General features: G+C 35.1%; 1 protein-coding gene across 2 annotated transcripts in view; it reads left to right on the top strand.

Moving 5' to 3' along the window:
• Window positions 1-21,278, top strand: part of LOC123566547 (uncharacterized) — a 75,022-nt gene that overhangs the window by 29,354 nt on the left and 24,390 nt on the right. For both annotated transcript variants that reach the window (XM_045360755.2, XM_045360756.2), the window contains exons 2-5: window positions 8,258-8,376; window positions 12,641-12,883; window positions 17,821-18,035; window positions 20,169-20,597. In XM_045360755.2, coding sequence (XP_045216690.2) covers window positions 8,258-8,376; window positions 12,641-12,883; window positions 17,821-18,035; window positions 20,169-20,597 — 1,006 coding nt within the window. The remainder of the gene's footprint in view (window positions 1-8,257; window positions 8,377-12,640; window positions 12,884-17,820; window positions 18,036-20,168; window positions 20,598-21,278) is intronic.

Raw genomic sequence — 21,278 nt, 5'->3', positions numbered from 1 at the left:
GCCTATAATCTGGTGAAATAAAATGTATATGTCTGTGTGCTTGTTTCCAGATATTTGCCAGTGATTAAAGAAATACACACATTTCGAGCTGATTTTTAGACATTTGTTGGAATTATTTAACGTGTCAGCTGTTTTAATATCATATTTTAACTCTAGAAAGATAGTAAAGTTGCCGTTGTAACAAATTTACCCACAAGTTGTCATTAATTCATAAAATGATTTTATACTCCGAATAAAGGCTTTATTCTACGTTTTCTGGATAAATGACGCTACGCCATTACTTCCGGTTTATCAAATATGCAGAACTACCTTAAATGCAACTTGCAGATTGATCTCGATTTCATGACCACATAAATAATTTTTTCTGTGCAGAATATGTATTCAGTGGGCACAAAAAAATTGTAAATATAGATAAACAGAATTATTAAATTGGGACAAATATTAGTACAGATGTGATATATGATCTCGTTCCATTATTCACAAAATTTTGTACTCTCTTGGTTAACAGTTCGGCACCTACACTTTCTTCATTTCTATTCAAATCTTGTAAAATAATACGGGACCGTTCTAGATACCATCATATCCCAAACGTTGATGGCAATTGAAAATAGTATAAAACACGGACATTTATTCATGGTTGTTGAAAAATTTCAGGTGTCTTTGTAGGGAAAAGAAAGAAAAGTAAAGTACAGATTAATTTTAAAATGACAAATTACTGTGGCCTTAACACTATTTGAGACGCGCGGTCTACTTGCGGTTAAAGAGATTTATGCGGCTTACTAATAAATACACCCAACCACACTCGTGAGCTTAAAACACACAAATTAGATGCAAAAAGAACTCTACCATTACTTTATAAAACATAACAACAACATCACCATTTTCATAAATTTTACCTCAATGTCACACGGACGTTACTCATAGCACTTTGTACTTCTGAAACAGAAATGTAAGAAATATCTCTCGAGTAACTGATAACTTGAAAAGAAAACGCGTGCAAACACAAACAGGTCCGAATACGCATGCGTTTAGTGTAGGCGTAAAAACTGGTGATGTGGTGGTAATAGTTAACGGAGTCATCAATTTTCAGGATTAACAGAAAGTTACAGTAGTTATCATGATACAGGTCTGTGACCACAAGATAAAATCTGGAAGAATTAAACACAACTAATATCAATAATCATTGATTCGGTTCGACTGAGTCCGTTTATGAGAGGCAGTGGCACATGTATTAACACTCGTGCATCCACCCTCGGCACCTCCCTAGTAACGACTTTAGTTGAACTCTGTTATACAGCACCAAGAATGGACTCTGTGATCCCAAGGGACCAGAACTAATAACGACACGCTGTCGGTGTGCGGACGACACACTTACTACATCGATTTTTGCTACAGTCCCTGTATCTGTTCGAACCTGTTAATTGTCATGCTTTTCTGAAAAAAAGAAAGTAACAGAAATAAGGTAAAGGGTGAACAAGAGCCGGACCGTTAACAAACCAACACACTTATCAAGCCTTAGTTTATACATACAAAAAAGTATTCTATATATAATCTTTTTGCAAAATTTAATGTTATAAGTTGTTTTTGTAGTCACACCGAGTACTGACTAAACTACAACTCTTTTATTTTTCGTATTTGCATTTAATGTCTCCCTGGGACAAATTCACCCTTAAACGTATTCACCAACCATGTTATTACTAGCCGATCTAGCCCATAGGTAAACATTAGCTATAAACTGTATTTATGTTATTTAAGGCTCTTCGTAAAGGTAGGACGCACTGTGTCATATTTTAGAACATATTGTACAGCATGTGGATTATATTTAGATATTTACTTTTCAGTTGCTATAGTCTGAAATTTTTGTGATTATTGATTGCTTTGAATAGCGCTCACATGGGATGTTTCTTTTAAATAACAAAACAAAGGTTTATATTACGATACGAAAGACATTCACTGAAAACATCTTTAGTTTAATGCAAAGTTTAAATCAAATCCATAAATGTAATACTTTTAACATTGAGAGTGCAGTGATCAGCCCCAGAGGACATGTTCTTAAACAACCAAGCTTCTAATGTGCTGTTTATAGGCGCAATATTAAAATTATAAAATTTGAGCAGAATAAAATGACAACATCCTGTAAAAACATACCAAGCAACTGATCTGATTAATAATAGAGATGGTACCTCGACAAAATTTCAGACAAGTTCGAAAAATCAAGATGACTTTTTTTTGTCGAGCCAGCTTGCGGAGAGCGAAAACATATTCGTCCAAATGGCTGTTCGGTATATGTGATTGTGTCCGTCCGGATTTTTTTTTTTTTGGACAATAACTTTGACATGCATGGAGCAGTCCGAGCAGTCCTGGTTATATTTCACATGAATGTTAACATCATTGAGAGGGAGTGTCATGCACAATCCCTATGCTCCTATTTCAAAGGTCAAAGTCACACTTAGAGGTCAAATGCCATGTCGGATCTTGTCCGGGTCATAACTTTGACATACATAAAGCAGTCTTGTTTATGTTTGGTATGAATGCTTACCTCCATTAGACTGGGTGTCGCACACAAACCGCAGGTTCCTATCTCAAAGTTCAAGGTCAAAATTAGGGGTTAAAGGTCACTTTAGAGCTTGTCCAGGCAATAACTTTGATAAGTATGGAGCAAGCAATTTTAATTGGTAAAAATGTTCACCTAAATGAGATGGAGTATAGCGCGCAAATCCAAAGTCCCTATCTCAAAGGTCAATGTCACACTTGGTGGTCAAAGGTCATTTTATAGCTTGTCTGGGCTGTTATTGTTTTTTATTCGGCATAAATGTTTGCCTCAAAGGTCAAAGTCACACTTAGGGGTCATAGGTCATACAAGATTTTAGGCCATAACGTTGACATGCATTGATCAGTCTTTTTTATTTAGCAGATCCCTGTTTTGTAAACTTACAATGTTTTTATAGAATTACTTCCCATTGCTTTTACTAAACATAGCTTATTTTTCAACTTTTTTATTATTGGTCGAAGGGAAAACCCATTACCACTTTTCTGTGGTACAGCATGAATGGTACATCTAATTTTTATGTGTATTTTGACCATATTGTACCGATACTCACGTTGGTGATCAAAGGGTTTCATTATTCACATATAATGTACCGATACTCTTACTGGTGATCAAATGTTTTCACTTTTCACATATAAATAACCGATACTCCTGTTGGTGATCAAAGAGTTTCACTTTTCGCAGAACATGCATCGATACTCACGTTGGTGATCAAAGAGTTTTTACTATTCACATATAGTGTACCGATACTAAAACTGGTGATCAAAGAGTTTCACTATTGACAGATAATATACCGATATACCGATACTCCTACTGGTGATCAAAGTGCTTCACTATTAACAGATAATGTACCGATACTCCTACTGGTGGTCAAAGTGTTTCACTATTAACAGATAATGTACCGATATTCCTACTGGTGACCAAAGTGTTTCACTATTCACAGATAATGTACCGATATTCCTACTGGTGACCAAAGTGTTTCACTATTCACAGATAATGTACCGATACTCCTACTGGTGACCAAAGTGTTTCACTATTCACAGATAATGTACCGATACTCCTATTGGTGATCAAAGTGCTTCACTATTAACAGATAATGTACCGATACTCCTACAGGTGACCAAAGTGTTTCACTATTCACAGATAATGTACCGATACTCCTGTTGGTGATCAAAGTGCTTCACAATTCACAGATAATGTACCGATACTCCTACTGGTGACCAAAGTGTTTCATTATTCACAGATAATGTACCGATACTGGTGATCAAAGTGTTTCACTATTAACAGATAATGTACCGATATTCCTACTGGTGACCAAAGTGTTTCACTGTTCACAGATAATGTACCGATATTCCTACTGGTGACCAAAGTGTTTCACTATTCACAGATAATGTACCGATACTCCTACTGGTGACCAAAGTGTTTCACTATTCACAGATAATGTACCGATACTCCTATTGGTGATCAAAGTGCTTCACTATTAACAGATAATGTACCGATACTCCTGTTGGTGATCAAAGTGCTTCACTATTCACAGATAATGTATCGATACTCCTACTGGTGACCAAAGTGTTTCATTATTCACAGATAATGTACCGATACTGGTGACCAAAGTGTTTCACTATTCACAGATAATGTACCGATACTCCTACTGGTGACCAAAGTGTTTCACTATTCACAGATAATGTACCGATACTCCTACTGGTGACCAAAGTGTTTCACTATTCACAGATAATGTACCGATACTCCTGTTGGTGATCAGAGTGCTTCACTATTCACAGATAATGTATCGAAACTCCTACTGGTGACCAAAGTGTTTCATTATTCACAGATAATGTACCGATACTGGTGACCAAAGTGTTTCACTATTCACAGATAATGTACCGATATACCGATACTCCTACTGGTGATCAAAGTGCTTCACTATTAACAGATAATGTACAGATACTCCTACTGATGGTCAAAGTGTTTCACTATTAACAGATAATGTACCGATATTCCTACTGGTGACCAAAGTGTTTCACTATTCACAGATAATGTACCGATATTCCTACTGGTGACCAAAGTGTTTCACTATTCACAGATAATGTACCGATACTCCTACTGGTGACCAAAGTGTTTCACTATTCACAGATAATGTACCGATACTCCTATTGGTGATCAAAGTGTTTCACTATTAACAGATAATGTACCGATACTTCTACAGGTGACCAAAGTGTTTCACTATTCACAGATAATGTACCGATACTCCTGTTGGTGATCAAAGTGCTTCACAATTCACAGATAATATACCGATACTCCTACTGGTGACCAAAGTGTTTCATTATTAACAGATAATGTACCGATATTCCTACTGGTGACCAAAGTGTTTCACTATTCACAGATAATGTACCGATATTCCTACTGGTGACCAAAGTGTTTCACTATTCACAGATAATGTACCGATACTCCTACTGGTGACCAAAGTGTTTCACTATTCACAGATAATGTACCGATACTCCTATTGGTGATCAAAGTGCTTCATTATTAACAGATAATGTACGATACTCCTACTGGTGACCAAAGTGTTTCACTATTCACAGATAATGTACCGATACTCCTGTTGGTGATCAAAGTGCTTCACTATTCACAGATAATGTACCGATACTCCTACTGGTGACCAAAGTGTTTCATTATTCACAGATAATGTACCGATACTGGTGACCAAAGTGTTTCACTATTCACAGATAATGTACCGATACTCCTATTGGTGATCAAAGTGCTTCACTATTCACAGATAATGTACCGATATTCCTACTGGTGACCAAAGTGTTTCACTTTTCACAGATAATGTACCGATACTCCTATTGGTGATCAAAGTGCTTCACTATTAACAGATAATGTACCGATACTCCTACTGGTGACCAAAGTGTTTCACTATTCACAGATAATGTACCGATACTTCTACTGGTGACCAAAGTGCTTCACTATTAACAGATAATGTACCGATACTCCTACTGGTGATCAAAGTGCTTCACCATTAACAGATAATGTACCGATACTCCTACTGGTGATCAAAGTGTTTCACTATTCACAGATAATGTACCGATACTCCTACTGGTGATCAAAGTGCTTCACTATTCACACATATTGTACCGATACTCCTACTGGTGACCAAAGTGTTTCACTATTCACAAATAATGTACCGATACTCCTCAACGGGTTTCACAATTTACTCATATTATTCTGATAAACCTGTTGGTGATATAAGGGTTTCACCATTCACAGATATTGTATTATACTCCTATTTCACCATTCACAGATATTGTATTAAACTCCTATTTCACCATTCACAGATATTGTACTTATACTCCTACTGGTGACCAAAGGCTATATTGTACTGGTACACCTGTTGGTGATTAAGGGGACGCATACTTTGAAATTAGAAAAAAGTGGGTGGGGTATGATAAAATTTACCTGCAAAAAAGTACAAGGTTTTGGTACATGAAATGGATACTGTTTCAACTGTTATAAGTACATAAAGGATTGCTCACTAAAATAAAAATGAGAAAACTGAAACAAGAAAGTTATTGTTGAATTACATAAGACTTATTGTGTACATTCAAAGTCAACAATTAAGACTTTTTGGTGCGAAAATAATAGTGCTTCACCTTGTCCAAACATTTATCAATGTCCTACAGATTCTAATTTAAAGAAAGAATGTGAAATATTGTCACTGTCTTGCTTTTCATTTCGCATATGTAAGCTAAAACATATTATTTAGTTTGTTTACAAAGTAGTGCATAAGAAAAGATACGGTGGTCAAGGAATGCCACATTCCAAAACTAAAAGAGTATATTCCCCTTAATACATTAAACATTTATCGTTACAGAAGTCTAGTGGCTTACAATAAGGGCCTAGAAAAGTTGCCATTATTAATTTTTAACTTGGTATTCATGAACTACAATGCACTTAAATATCAAAAACATTCAACAAACTTTTGAAAATGTATTGTCTTAAAAATCCCTAAAATAAGGTATGAAATTTGGTTGAGTGGTCCAATCAATGTGTATATGTGCAAAAGTAACATTCTAATCTTGTTCACAAAAGTTACTAATACACAACAGGCATGTCAATGATCAAAACTGGACGAATATACAGTTATCCTCACTTTAATGTCATTTATAATTTGTCCTTGAATTCTCCACCATACTTTTCATAACTCTGTTTGCACGAGTTGCACGAGAATGCTGTCATTCACGTAAAAAATGGGGTCAAATAAGTTGTAAATGCAATATCATCTAAACGTAATTAATGGATTATGCAGTTTAAGGTAAACTTTATCTCATAACGTAACGAACATGTATAATGTTGTAACAACAACTTTACTTACACTGATTTAAGTAGCAGTCGGTTTATAAGTGACTTTATTGACTCATTTTGTGTTTTGTTATTGTTGTCAAAAAGTATAACGGAAGTGCCTCACAACTGAAGCGGAAACCAGTTTGATGCGCAAAGTAGTCCAATGTAAGTAATATTTTTTGACAAATGTCCACAGAAATTAATAATTTTCTAATATTAAAGACGAATATCTGAATAGGATTCATTATTTGATAAGAAATTATAATCATCGACATGTTTTTTTTAAAAATCGTACACGTGCTGACACCTAAGTTGTCTCCCGTTGTTTATTAGAGTTACCTTTCGTCCGGCGCAGTAATACATTTGCAGTGAATCGCCGAGAAGTCGTGGGAAAATTAAAAACCATGTAAATAAACTAAAATTAACCACCTTTTCAAGATGAATTTCAAGTGATCGCCATTATGCATTTAACCCGCCTGACCTGTGTAGCATCTTAGATATCTGTTCTAAGGTATTCATTGTGTAGAATGTCATGTTATGCCCTTGCAATGCTAATCCCACTCTGATTTTTTTTTGTTTACATTTTTATCAATGAGAAATATGGCGTCCATCCCGAGCTGAAATGACGTGGCGTTAAATTTTTACATGTTTAAGCAAACCTGGTGTGTTAGAAAGAAAATCTCATCCCTTCAACATTATTTGGAACACTGTTATTCTAAAAAACCTGTTTTTTCCTTATACAAAAGCTTAATATTTTGTGTTGAATGTACTTTCACAAAGATCGACCTCTGTTTTCCTATTACATTCATAGTACCACATCCGTATCCACAAAATACTGAATATTACAGGTGTCCATCAGTATTATATCAGTTTATTTTCCCACCATCGATTTCTTGAATATGCACCCCTTCCGCATTTCTGTATGAACTGTGAATGTAGCAATATGCGTCCCCTTAAGCATACTTCACTATTCACAGATATTGTCCCGATACATCTGTGTTGTATACACATTTATTTTATGACAATTGTATCTCTGATACCTCACTCTCAATGGTTGTCCGCTGTTATCACTTTTCCACAATTGTGGATTCGATGCCCACCAGATCTGACTTAGATATATGTCTGTATAAAGTCCGAATGTTATTTTCTACAAATGTATTGCGGGTACCTCTACCAATGATCACATGCAAAACAGCGCTAGAACAAACCTTTATAGATATATGTATACATGTACACTAGTATTTTATATATATATATATATATATATATATATATATATATATATATATATATATATATATATATATATATATATATATATATATGAGGATTTCTGTCACTTTAAACATTTCATTCATTTTTCCACAGATGTGGTGCTGACACGGCTATAAAGAACAACAACGGCCTTGATGTTGAACAACTTCTCGAAAAAGAGAGACCAGACGGTTGGGAAGAGAATTTGCACTGGTACCGAAAACTAAAACCCGGTAAGCTCGATTTGCTGTCACTCTGCCATCTATTAAATGTCCTGTCCTGTTGTTTGAGTTCCTCTTGACATCTATACAGTTGACTCTTTGGTATACATAGTAATCATTTGATATTTAATTCGCCCCGTGACATTGTCATCGTAAAAGATTTTATTCTATATTGAAAATGAAAGTACAGTTTGATGAAAAAGGCAAACCTAACGAAAGATACCTACACGCAAGATTAGCATCTTGTATTGAATGTGCGATTTATGGATTGGTTACAATAGATGAAAGAAAGAAATGTAGACGTTTTCGGCTGATTACCTGTTCGCGTCTCTTATAGGAATGGTAAAGCTATTAAAGAAATTACATTAAAGGGTCTAGGTATTATTGAGAATAAGTCTAATCCAACGAATAAATAAGGACGCTCTGCTCAAAGATTATAAAATATTACCGCATATAAAACTGTCCTAGCGCATCATTTATAATGCACTCGAGCTCCTCATATTCTTTTGCAATTTGTTTTGTCCGCTTATTAACAGTGTTCAGTGTACAGTGCATTTATATACCAACTTTTTATACCCTGTATCAAAGGGTGTGTACTATGTGTAAATTACCTATGTATTTAGAAAATATACTGAATTACGTAATAATGTTATAATCTATCAAAATTGAAATTTACTAGCACTTTTTATGCCCCCCACTTGAGGGAGGGGGGCATATAGATTTGCTCTTGTCCGTCCGTCCTTCCGTCCGTCCGTCCTTCCGAGAATGTTGTGTCGCGCCTAGCTCCAAAAGTATTTGACATAGTCACAAAACTTTACAGGAATGTTGGTCAGCATGTGTAGTTGTGCAGCTGGGATTTTGCGTCCGGATTCATTCAGTCGTTTTAGGAGTTATGGCCGCTGACTTAGTAAAAAATTGGTCATTTTAATGTTTTGTCGCGCATAGCTCCAAAAGTATTTGACCTAGAGTCACCAAAGTTTACAGGAATGTTGGTCAGCATGTGCAGTTGTGCACATGGGGTTTCGTGTCCGGATTCATTCAGTCTTGTAGGAGTTATAGCCCCTGACTTAGTTAAAAATTGGTCATTTTATTGTGTCATGCGTAGCTCCAAAAGTATTTGACCTAGAGTCACCAAAGTTTACAGGAATGTTGGTCAGCATGTGCAGTTGTGCGCCTGGGGTTTTGCGTCCGGATTCATTCAGTCGTGTAGGAGTTATGGCCCCTGACTTAGTTAAAAATTGGTCATTTAATGTTGTGTTTCGCGTAGCTAGAAAAGTATTTGACTTAGAGTCACCAAAGTTTACAGGAATGTTGGTCAGCATGTGCAGTTGTGCACCTAGGGTTTCGTGTCCAGATTCATTCAGTATTGTAGGAGTTATGGCCCCTGACCTGGGAAAAAATGTAATTTTAATGTCATGTAGTTGGGGCATCATTGTCCCATGGACACATTTCTAGTTTTTACACGGATTAATGTCACTCCGACACAGTTATTTGACATACAGCAACTGGTTGTGAAAGGTCCCAAGTACCGAAGCTTGGGCGGACACCTTGGGTGAAACCACCGACCGTCCAAAAGTCAGCCGAATGGCTTCCTTTCATAAAAGAATCCTACACCGAAACTAACTTTAAAACCCACAGCGAGGAGGACCCAGTAATTCAAAACCAGTGACCTTGACCACGCTGCTACGGAAATCTATCCTAATCGTTTTTTTTTTTGTTTTTGTTTTTGTTTTTGTTTTTTGTTCTTTTCAACAATAAATTGGAGTTACCTTCAATTGTACATGCAATTTATACATAATTGAAGTCCCATAAGGACCAGATAAAATAGCTATCCAAACAGAGAAACAGACTAATGCCGCACTAACGTGTCACTTTGTTTCTTTTTTAGCTCACCTGAGCAAAGAGTTTTTCTGATCGCTCGATGTCCGGCGTCCGTCGTCTGTCGTCTGTCTGTTAACATTTAGCTTGTGTATGCGATAGAGGCTGTACTTTTCAACTGATCTTCGTGAAATTTGGTCAGAATGATTACCTTGATGAAATCTAGGCCGAGTTTGAAACTAGGTTATCTGGGGTCAAAAACTAGGTCACTAGGTCAAATCAAAGAAAAACCTTGTGTATGCGATAGAGGTTGTATTTTTCAATTAATCTTCATGAATTTTGGTCAGAATGATTACCTTGATAAAATCTAGGCCGAGTTTGAAAATGGGTCATCTGAGGTCAAAAACTAGGTCACTAGGTGAAATCAAATAAAAACCTTGTGTATGCGATAGAGGCTGTATTTTTCAACTGATCTTCATGAAATTTGGTCAAAATAATTGCCTTGATAAAATCTAGGCCGAGTTTGAAAATGGGGTGTCTGGGGTCAAAAACTAGGTCACTAAGTCAAATCAAAGAAAAACCTTGTGTATGCGATAGAGGTTGTATTTTTCAATTAATCTTCATGAAATTTGGTCAGAATGATTACCTTGATGAAATCTAGGCCATGTTTGAAAATGGGCCACCCGGGGTCAAAAACTAGGTCACTAGGTCAAATCAAAGAAAAACCTTGTGTATGCGATAGAGGCTGTATTTTTCATTTTATCTTCATGAATTTTTGTCAGAATGATTACCTTGATAAAATCTAGGCCGAGTTCGAAAATAAAGTATATCTGGGGTTAAAAACTAGGTCACTAGGTCAAATCAAATAAAAACCTTGTCTATGCGATACAGGCTGTATTTTTCAATTGATCTTCATGATATTTGGTCAGAATGATCACCTTGATGAAATCTAGGCAAACTTTGAAAATGGGTCACCCGGGGTCAAAAACTAGGTAACTAGGTCAAATCAAAGAAAAACCTTGTGTATGCGATAGAGGCTGTATTTTTCATTTTATCTTCATGAATTTTTGTCAGAATGATTACCTTGATGAAATCTAGGCCGAGTTTGAAAATGGAGTATATCTGGGGTTAAAAACTAGGTCACTAGGTTAAATCAAAGGAAAACCTTGTGTATGCAATAGAGGCTGTATTTTTCAACTGATCTTCATCAAATTTGGTCATAATGATAACCTTGATAAAATCTAGGCCAAGTTCAAAAATGGGTTATCTGGGGTCAAAAACTAGGTCACTAGGTCAAATCAAATAAAAACCTTTTGTATGCGATAGAGGCTGTATTTTCAGTTGATCTTTATGAATTATATTCAGAATGATTGCCTTGATAAAATCTAGGTCAAGTTTGAATATGGGTTATCTGGGATTAAAAACTAGGTCACTAGGTCAAATCAAATAAAAACCTTGTGTATGCAATAGGGCTGCATTTTACATCGGATCTTCATGAAATTTAATCAGAATGTTTGTCTTTATGAAAACTAGGAGGAGTTTGAATATGGGTCATCTAGGGTCAAAAACTAGGTCACCCGGTCAAATTAAAGAAAAACCTTCTGTACGCAATAGGGGCTGCAGTTTCCACTGGATATTCATAGACTTTAGTCAGAATGATTGCCTTGACAAGATCTAGGTCAGGTTCGAAAATGGGACATCTGTGGTCAAAAGCTAGGTCACTAGGTCAAATAAAAGAAAAACCTTGTATATGCAATAGAGACTGTATTTTTCAATTGATCTTCATGAAATTTGGTCAGAATGCTAGCCTTGATGAAATTAAGGTCAAGTTTGAATATGGGTCATCTGGGGTCAAAAACTAGGCCGCTAGGATATATCAAAGAAAAGGGTTTTGTATGCGATGGAGGCTGTGTATTTTTCAATCGAGGTTGATGAAATTTAGTCAGAATGATTGCCTTGATCAAATCTATGTCAGATTCGAATGTAGATCATCTTAGCTCAAAAACTAGGTCACTAGGTCAAATTGAAGAAAATGCTTGTTTACACTTGAGACCACATTTTTGATGCAATCTTTATGGAAATTGGTCAGAATATTTGTTTCCATGAAATCACTATGTCAAACATGTTTACACTGTTATGGTGTGTTTCTCAGGTGAGCGACCTAGGGCCATCTTGGCCCTCTTGTCTTTCTTTCATTTTTTTTTTTTTTTGTTTAAAAAAACTAACAATTTTATCATAGCACGCTTTTTTCATCAAATTCAGTATGAAGTAATTTTAAATTTTCACCGAAAAATAAATCAGTATATATTTTGGTAGTGTCATTTCTTTTAACGTCTCTTTAACAAAAGGTGGAAATGTTTTGTTGTTGTTGTTTTTTCGAAAGGGATACATTAGAACACATATATGATATATTTCATAAAAATAAGTTGAAGTAATGTAATTGTTTATATTCTTTCAGGTTTGTGGTGTGCATTGAACTGCGAAAATCCGGATCGAAAATTGGTGGAAACTCTACTTAAGAACTGGTGCCGCGTGACTACTGTAAAACAAGGAAAAGTGATGAGCATGAAGTTCCTGGTAGAGAACGATATACATAAAGTGGATCTCCTACAGTTACTGGAGAAATATGAAAACACAAATGAGCTTGCTCTTGCTACTACAGCAGGGATGGGGTTCATCGTAAGGATGTGGGTCAAACAAGGTAAATCCTTTTGGAATGTTGAAACCCTTTTTACTCGGACTTTATCATAAACTACCTGTAAGACTTAAAAATAAAGCTGTAAGTTCATAACAGTTAGCAGTTCCATTGAATACATAATGATTATCCATTTGATAATGTGTGATTCAAGCATTTACTTTCAGTACTTAATTATATAGTGTTTTATTGTTGAAACGCCCTAAAATTGCAAAAGCATATGTTCGGTCGTCCGGTGCGCCATGGTAATGCCAGGTGCTATTAACCAGATGTCAAATATCAAATATTGACTTCGGACACCTGGTCAGTGCTAATTGTTAAATGCGAAACAATAAATGCCAAATGCTTATTTGTGTTGAAGGGTTGAAAATATCAGCGGATGAATGCATCCTTAAAATAGTTTTTGGCCTTTGTTATATAATTTTTTTCTCGGTTAAATTTTAAAAAAAATAGAGTAACAGTTTCAGTCCCATGTTCTCATGACCGGTAGAACACTTTATTGCTCCATATCTCATCTCGGACTGGCTTTCAACAGTGACAATAAGCATAAACTATTTGATATTTAGCATTTGTCATTTAGCACTTAAGTGGGCAGTAAATACTATTTGCTGTGTAGCATTTAGCAGTAAGTACTCGGCATTTAACATTAAGTGATTGGCTTTTTGCATGAAATGATTGTCAGTTAGCATTCATCTGTTAACATGATGAACCGATGTTCCACACATAATAAATCCACCCAATAGTATGTTTGACCTAGCTTTTGTTTTTAGCTCGACTATTCGAAGAATAGTCTAGCTATTCTACTCACCCTGGCGTCGGCGTCGGCGTCGGCGTCGGCGTCGGCGTCGGCGTCACACCTTGGTTAAGTTTTTGCATGCAAGTACATACAGCTATCATTTAAAGGCATATAGCTTTGAAACTTATTTATTCTTTTTCTAGGTCAATTACCAACCTCACTGGGTCAAGTTCCATAACTCTAACATGTATTTTGAGCAAATTATCCCCCCTTTTGGACTTAGAAAATTCTGGTTAAAGTTTTACATGCAAGTTACTATCTCCAAAACTAATGTAGATATTGAATTGAAACTTCACATGTGTCTTCGGGGTTATAAAACTAGTTCATAGCAGCAAGTCCCATAACTCTGACCTTCATTTTGGCCAAATTATGCCCCCTTTTGGACTTAGAAAATTTTGGTTAAAGTTTTGCGTGCAAGTACATACAGCTATTACCAAAAGGCATATAGATTTGAAACTTATTTTTCTTTTTCTAGATCATTTACCTACATCACTAGGTCAAGTCCAATAACTCTGACATGTATTTGGCAAATTATGCCCCTTTTGGACTTTAGAAAAATTTTCTTAAAGTTTTGTCATGCAAGTACATAAGCTATTTAAAATGCATGATGATAATATAAATTATTTTTCTTTTTCAGCATCAATAACCTGACCTCACTGGGTTCAAGTCCATAACCTGACATGTATTTTGGGCAAATTATGCCCTTTTGGATTAGAAATTCTGGTTAAAGTTTTACATGCAAGTACTGAATCTCCAAAAAATGAATTATTAAATGTGACCACTGTGTCTGTAGAGTTATAAGACTAGTTATAGCAGCAACGCTCATAACTCTGCCTTCATTTTGGCCAAAATTAACCCCCTTTTGGACTTAGAAAATTTGGTTAAAGTTTTGCGTGAGAGTAGATACAGCTATTACCAAAAGGTCATATAGATTTGAAACTTTTTTTTCTTTTCTAGATCAATTACCTACATCACTAGGTCAAGTCCAATAACTCTGACATGTATTTTGGCCAAATTAGCCGCTTCTTGACTTAGAAAATATCTAGGTTAAAGTTTTGCGTGCAAGTCATACTTAATCAGTATTACTAAAAGGCAAGGAATTTAAAACTTATTTTTCTTTTTCTAGATCAATTACCTACCCACTGGTCAAGTCGATAAACTTGCATTGATTTGGGCAAATTATGCCCCTTTTGGACTTAGAAAATTCTGGTTAAGTTTTAATGCAAGTTACATATCTCCAAACTAAATAGATATTGAATTGAACTTCACATGTGTCTTCGGGTTATAAAACTAGTGACAGAATCAAGTCCCATAACTTGACATGTATTTTGGGCAAATTAGCCCCTCTTTGACTTAGAAAATTCTGGTTAAAGTTTACATGCAAGTTCTATCTCCAAAACTATTGCAGATATGGAATTGAAACTTAACATTTTCTCGGGGTTATAAAACTAGTTGATAGCATCAAGTCCCATAACTCTGATATGCATTTGGTCAAATTATGTCCCCTTTCAACTTAAAATGCTTTTGATATTAACATTTGGGTTAATTTCCTGCTTCTGTGACAATATTTCGAATAGTCGAGCTTGGCTGTCTTACGGACAGCTCTTGTTCTTAAACAAAGCTCTCTGCTCGTTCAGCTCATATTATGGATATAATACATATCTTCTGTTATTGTATAAAGATTCCATTATAGGACTGAGTTCTGTATTTTGTAAATTTATTCATGTATATCATTTGCAAAATCACATGTACATTGAATAAAGTGGATTTCCACTTTTAATGAAAAATTTGCGCGTTATTTTGAGAACGTTCTAGTGTGCGAACAGAAATTAATCATTATATTTTTGTTACATTTTTATAGTCTTTAAGTACCAAAAACTACCAAGACATTTCTTTCCAGATTTACAAAGGAAATGATCTTACTAAAATGAGGAATCACAAAAGTATTGTTTTGTCCAAGGACGAGGAAGTTACTGCGGTTTAAATGGAGTCTGTACTTACGTCATTTAAATTTTGTCTCGAGCAAACCAACTGACAGTGCAACTAGCTTTTTGTTTGGTCACTTTTCAACAGAAATGACGGTTTTCAACAATGGTTTATTTACATTGTTTACTGTTTTACCAGTGGCATCAACCTTGGAATTGTTATTGGAGAATAAACACTGGTGACAGGATCTGTTTCGGCCATTCAAATGTCTTGTAACAAATGTTGTAGTAATGTAGTCTTTCGATATCTGAAGATGTATAAACAATATAGCTTGACATAAACAGTAAACAACGGCAGCATTAGTTTTGACGGGTATAAATCGCACAGGGACTTCTGGCAAATCCGTGAAACACACTATATTTGTATACAGTTCAGCTCAAATTATGTTTAATAGTTTGAGTCACTCCGCAAGATTTTTTATTGCAACTGGTTTTTTAAACACTTTGCATAAGGAATGTATTATTACGTAAAAACTTACGACTTTATAGGTCTATGAAATATAATTTTGAGATAATTTATCATGATAATATAATTTTTATGATTTACTGCATTTAATTGGATTTTTTATTTGCTTTAGTGATGTGATTTTACTTAAATGTGTCGTGAACTATATCGACCAGACTGGTAAACATATCATACAAAACACATGGTATGTACCGTTAATTAGGAACTGACTAAAACCAGCGCAATTACTTCCTATTAATCTTACATATACTTTTTTCTCTGAAACATACCATTTTTCAACTCTTCAAATTCGCATTATTATTTAAGATTAAAAAAATGATAACATTGACTACCGTAGTTTATTCAGCAAATCCACATTTCGCCGAATTATTCACGAATAGTACAGAGAATTTTACTCACTAGTTACACAAATATAATTATACTGTATCAACATTTTGTCAGTTTTTATAACCCTAAATTTCTCATCACAGTATATACATATCGCCAACTTCTTACGACTCTTCATTCTGGTAGGGGTCACTGCTTAGGAATTTACTATGAAGAGGTTGGAAACGCCAGCTAGCGTCCACTTTTTCCCAATTTTACAGGAATTAAAAGATTCAGACTTGCATTTGTATGTATGAACTGTACTCAGCTATTTCTTAACATTTTACCTACCACACAGAAAGCTTATTAGTGACACATAATGAAAAGTTCTTTGTTGATTGAAGCAAAACAAATGCACAAAAACGTCTGCCTTTGAAAACAAGTTCTTAATTAACATTTGACTCCATAAAACCTACCTTTTGTCTTTGTGCGTATATGCAATCTAACATTATGAATGTAATGCACTTGTAATCATCATAAAATCTGCTTTCAAAAAAGAGACGTTACTGAACCACAGTTTAAGCTTAAAAGCTTTATCGTTACCGTCATAAATATGCAACTGCATAACGACATGATTGATCAATTTAAATATGACATGTTTTTTATTTAACGCATCCTCAATAACATCAGAGGGTTATCAAAATTCTGTATCTTTATACGTGAAGACACCACTCTCATCTGTCTTTCCTACCTGCCTGATACATTGAGCAAAAAACTTAAGTCTTTGTTCATGAACAGGGTATATTTTTGCCGTAGAAATAGGGAATGTTTTAAATAGTAGAACCTGTTTGACCTAGTTTTCAAATAAATGTTGTAACTGTTAGTGTAGATGTAAATTATAGGAAGATACACCAAAAGTTCATAAAATAAAGAAATGTTTCAAGCTTTTAAACTTTTATCCAAAAAAAAATCTTTAACCATTACCCTGCTAAATTTCTATAATGAACTTGTCCATCTTTCAATATGGGCAGTACCATTTATAATTTGAAGGGGTGTTCACTGAAAATTTACTGACTGAATAGCGAACAGTGCAGACCATGATCAGCCTACACGGATTGCAAAGGCAGAATCACTTGCCGCAAGCAATAAATCATAACCTTAAGAATATTATATATTGCCTAAATGTCCAAAAACATATGTGAATGGTCGCAAATATATCTATTTTCACAGTATTTAATTGTGAAAAATATACTCAGTCATCATATCCATGGGCTATGCCCAAACTCCAAAGATGAATAGTAAACACTATTGTTGAAGGGTCGCCCATACTTCTAACCTATGTCTTGTAATAGTTAAGATGCACAGCTTAACTTACTTTTGTTTTCTACAGGTATTATCAGCAATATGGACGTGAATACAAAAGATTACTGTTATCAGTATCATTGGTCGGACGCCCCTGTATCGCCACGCCCAATCATTGCAGCGTCCTGGGAGTCAAACAATTTCGAGGCAGTAGATGTTATAATGGAACTCAAACCAGACACAAGAGTGCTGTGGACTCCTGATCATGATTACAAAAATCCACCCAAACCAGTGTTCTTTCAGGTCAGTGAAATGAATTTTACTTGAAATATTAAGCATACAGGAGAGTTATTACTGTTTGTAAATTACTGGTAACTCATTATACAAAAAAAAACTTCTTGTTTGACTTCTAAACGCATTCTGAAATGTAATAAAACCTCAAATATGCTCTCCATCTCCAAGTGTTTTAATATTTGATGAACAGATTTAAAGTTTTGATAAATTTGGGAACACTATTCCTACGGTGACGTTTTACGCAGTCGATAAAATCTTGAAAATTTTGTATTTTTATGCCCTGGCATCCTCTTTGGTGGCGGCACATAGTAATTGCAGCGCCCGTACGTTTGTTCGTCCCGAATTCGTGTCCTGTCTGCAACTTTGTCATCCAACAAGGGAGTTTAATATTACTTGGCACGAATGAAAATTTTGTATTTTCATGCCCTGGCATCCTCTTTGGTGGCGGCACATAGTAATTGCAGCGCCCGTACGTTCGTCCCGAATTCGTGTCCTGTCTGCAATTTTGTCATACAACAAGTGAGTTTAATATTACTTGGCACAAATGTTCCCTATAATGAGGCATTGCGTTATGCACAAGACTTGGACCCCTAGCTCAAAGGTCAAGAGGTCAAAAAACAACGAGGCTTTTTTCCTGCCCGGTCTGTAACACAACTCAATCAAGAGATTTAACTCTTTCATCTTTTTAGCGATTTTGGTATAACTTGGCACAAATGTATCCCATAATTATGCGCGACACTCGGACAACTAGCACACTTGGTGGTCAAATGTATGTAGTGTTTTTTCTGTACGACCCATAACTCTGTCGTTCTTAAAGGGATCTAATATTACATGGCACAAATATATCCCATAATGTGATGGTGTGTCATGCGCAACAAGCAGACTTCGGTCCATAACTCTGCCAACCATCAAAGAATTTTAATATTTTAGGCATAAATGTTTCCAAGAATATAATAACTTGTCATTCACCCCCAGCCCCAAAATCAAGATCAAACTCGGAGGTCAAATGTCAATAGGGCTTTTCCCCTGTCCGGGCCATAACATATAGGTTGTAAGAAGTTTGACCAAACATTTTCCCAGATATTACATATCGGTTACCAATTGAAGCTGTATGAGGGCATGCACTTTTTTTCAAAAGTAGTTTCTTGTTTATACTTACTCAGAAAATATGTGAACATATACATTTTAGAAAGGTCTTTAAATCTGTAGATAGATAAAAAACAAACTGACAATAGTCCTTATGGCTACATACAGAAATAAAATGTCTCAATTTTCGGACCACTCTTACAGGTAGGGGTGACCTACAAGGTTTACTGTATTCTAGTATTCCTTGTTTGTAGGAACAGTATCGCAGATTTTCTTATTAGTTTTAGGGTTATGTCTACAGTGACTGATGGTAATACCCCTTACCACACAAACAACTGTGATATACTTCTCTCAAACAGGAAATTATGTATAAATACGGGAAACGTTTGGAGTGGTGGGGGGGGGGGGGGTTACCCATTCCAGTAAGCCTTGATAAACAATACCGATGTGAAAAACGCTTTATTTCCTTCAGTGGTCTGTAGCTTTTTGGAGACACAAGATTATAACTTTTGTCTCAGTAGAGCCACAAGAGACCTTTACAAAAATATTTATGCTTAACACTTGAAGGTTTTGTCGAAACAATGTAATTCGCCTTAAAAGATTCTACAAATATTTTTCATTATAATGTCATTCTGAAATACACAGAACTATTGTGTGTCAAACTGGTTAATTCTGTTATATGTTATTTTTACGTTCTGTTAAGGTGTCGTATATCACTTTATGAATATTATTCGCTCATTCATGTCTGTTTTGTTGTATTCAGAAAGTATATAAACCTGTATCATTGTTGGAAAGATTTTGTAAAATTGATCATACATATGTCTTAACCAGTGATCAATGTTCGGGCAATACCAGCGTTCTCTTGCATTTTATACTGCATTTCCTATTTGATTGATCTGTGTCAAAGATTTTTTTCTTGATGACCTGTTTCTACTGTAAATTGGGAAACTACCCCTGTGATTGCATATGTAAGAACATGAAATGTAAGGATGTATGACTTTTATTTTCAATAACCTGAATGATTATATAATCAAATGAAATAATTATGTTTTTCAGGTTCTTTGTGGACTTGGTGCACCATATGATGAAAAAATTACAATGCGGGTGCTTAAAGGAAGTGATCTCACGGCTCGCGACAGCACGGGTCAAACGATTTTACATGTTGCTGTTTCTACCAATCAGTCAGACTCTATTTTTAGACATATATTACAGTGCGGTGTTGATCTGTCTGCACGTGACTGTCAAGGAAGAACTGCTCGTGATTTAGCAGAAAAATCAAATCGTCCAAAATATGTTAGACTAATTGATGAATTTGTCATTAAATTAGTGAAAGAGAAGAAGTTTGAAACGATTGAAAAACTTATTTTACAAAACTATGATCACATTTTGGATATGAGCGAGGGCAGTAGATCAATGACAGAAATTGCCAAAAAATCGAGCACAAAGAATATATATGAAATTGTGAAACTGACAGCGCCCATACAGGTACAGTATATTTTACAGTTTTTAGCTTTTGTGGTGTATTGTATTGTATTTTATTTTTATATATTTGTTTGTTTGTTAATTTGCTCTTTTCAAAACACAAACACCCATCTCATAGGACCGTTTAAAAACGAATTACTTGCAGTATCATGATAGATAGATAGATAGATTTTTATTCGTACAAAGGCAGTATGCCCATCAGTACACAATATATATATATATATATATATATATATATATATATATATATATATATATATACAGTCATTAATATGAAAACATGTCAATGGCATATCATACACATATTATACAAACAGATCAAAATACATTGTTATAACAAAATTTACCAAATGGTGGGGGGACATGGTTACTGTTGGTAAAGTATAACACCTCTTTTTCAAAACTTTTAAATATATACATTGCTAGATTTTTTACTATCCATATGTTGTCAGATTGAAACAATTCTTTAAATTTTAGGGTATTTGGCTTTTTCCAGCAGTATTTTTTCATATGCATATGTCGAATATCTTGATACAGTGGGCATTCAAATAAGAAATGGAATTCGTCTTCCAGTGTATTGCATAACTTACATTTTCTTTGGTCAAACGCTATTTTATTTGGCTTATGCCATCTGCCTGCTTCTACTTCTAAATGATGTGCAAATACTCTCAGTCTTGTAAAAGC

This window comes from Mercenaria mercenaria, chromosome 8 (genome assembly GCF_021730395.1).
Source record: "Mercenaria mercenaria strain notata chromosome 8, MADL_Memer_1, whole genome shotgun sequence".
Lineage (NCBI taxonomy): Eukaryota > Metazoa > Mollusca > Bivalvia > Venerida > Veneridae > Mercenaria > Mercenaria mercenaria.
Note: the sequence above shows the minus strand (reverse complement) of the source record. Positions and strands in the feature narration are given on the sequence as shown.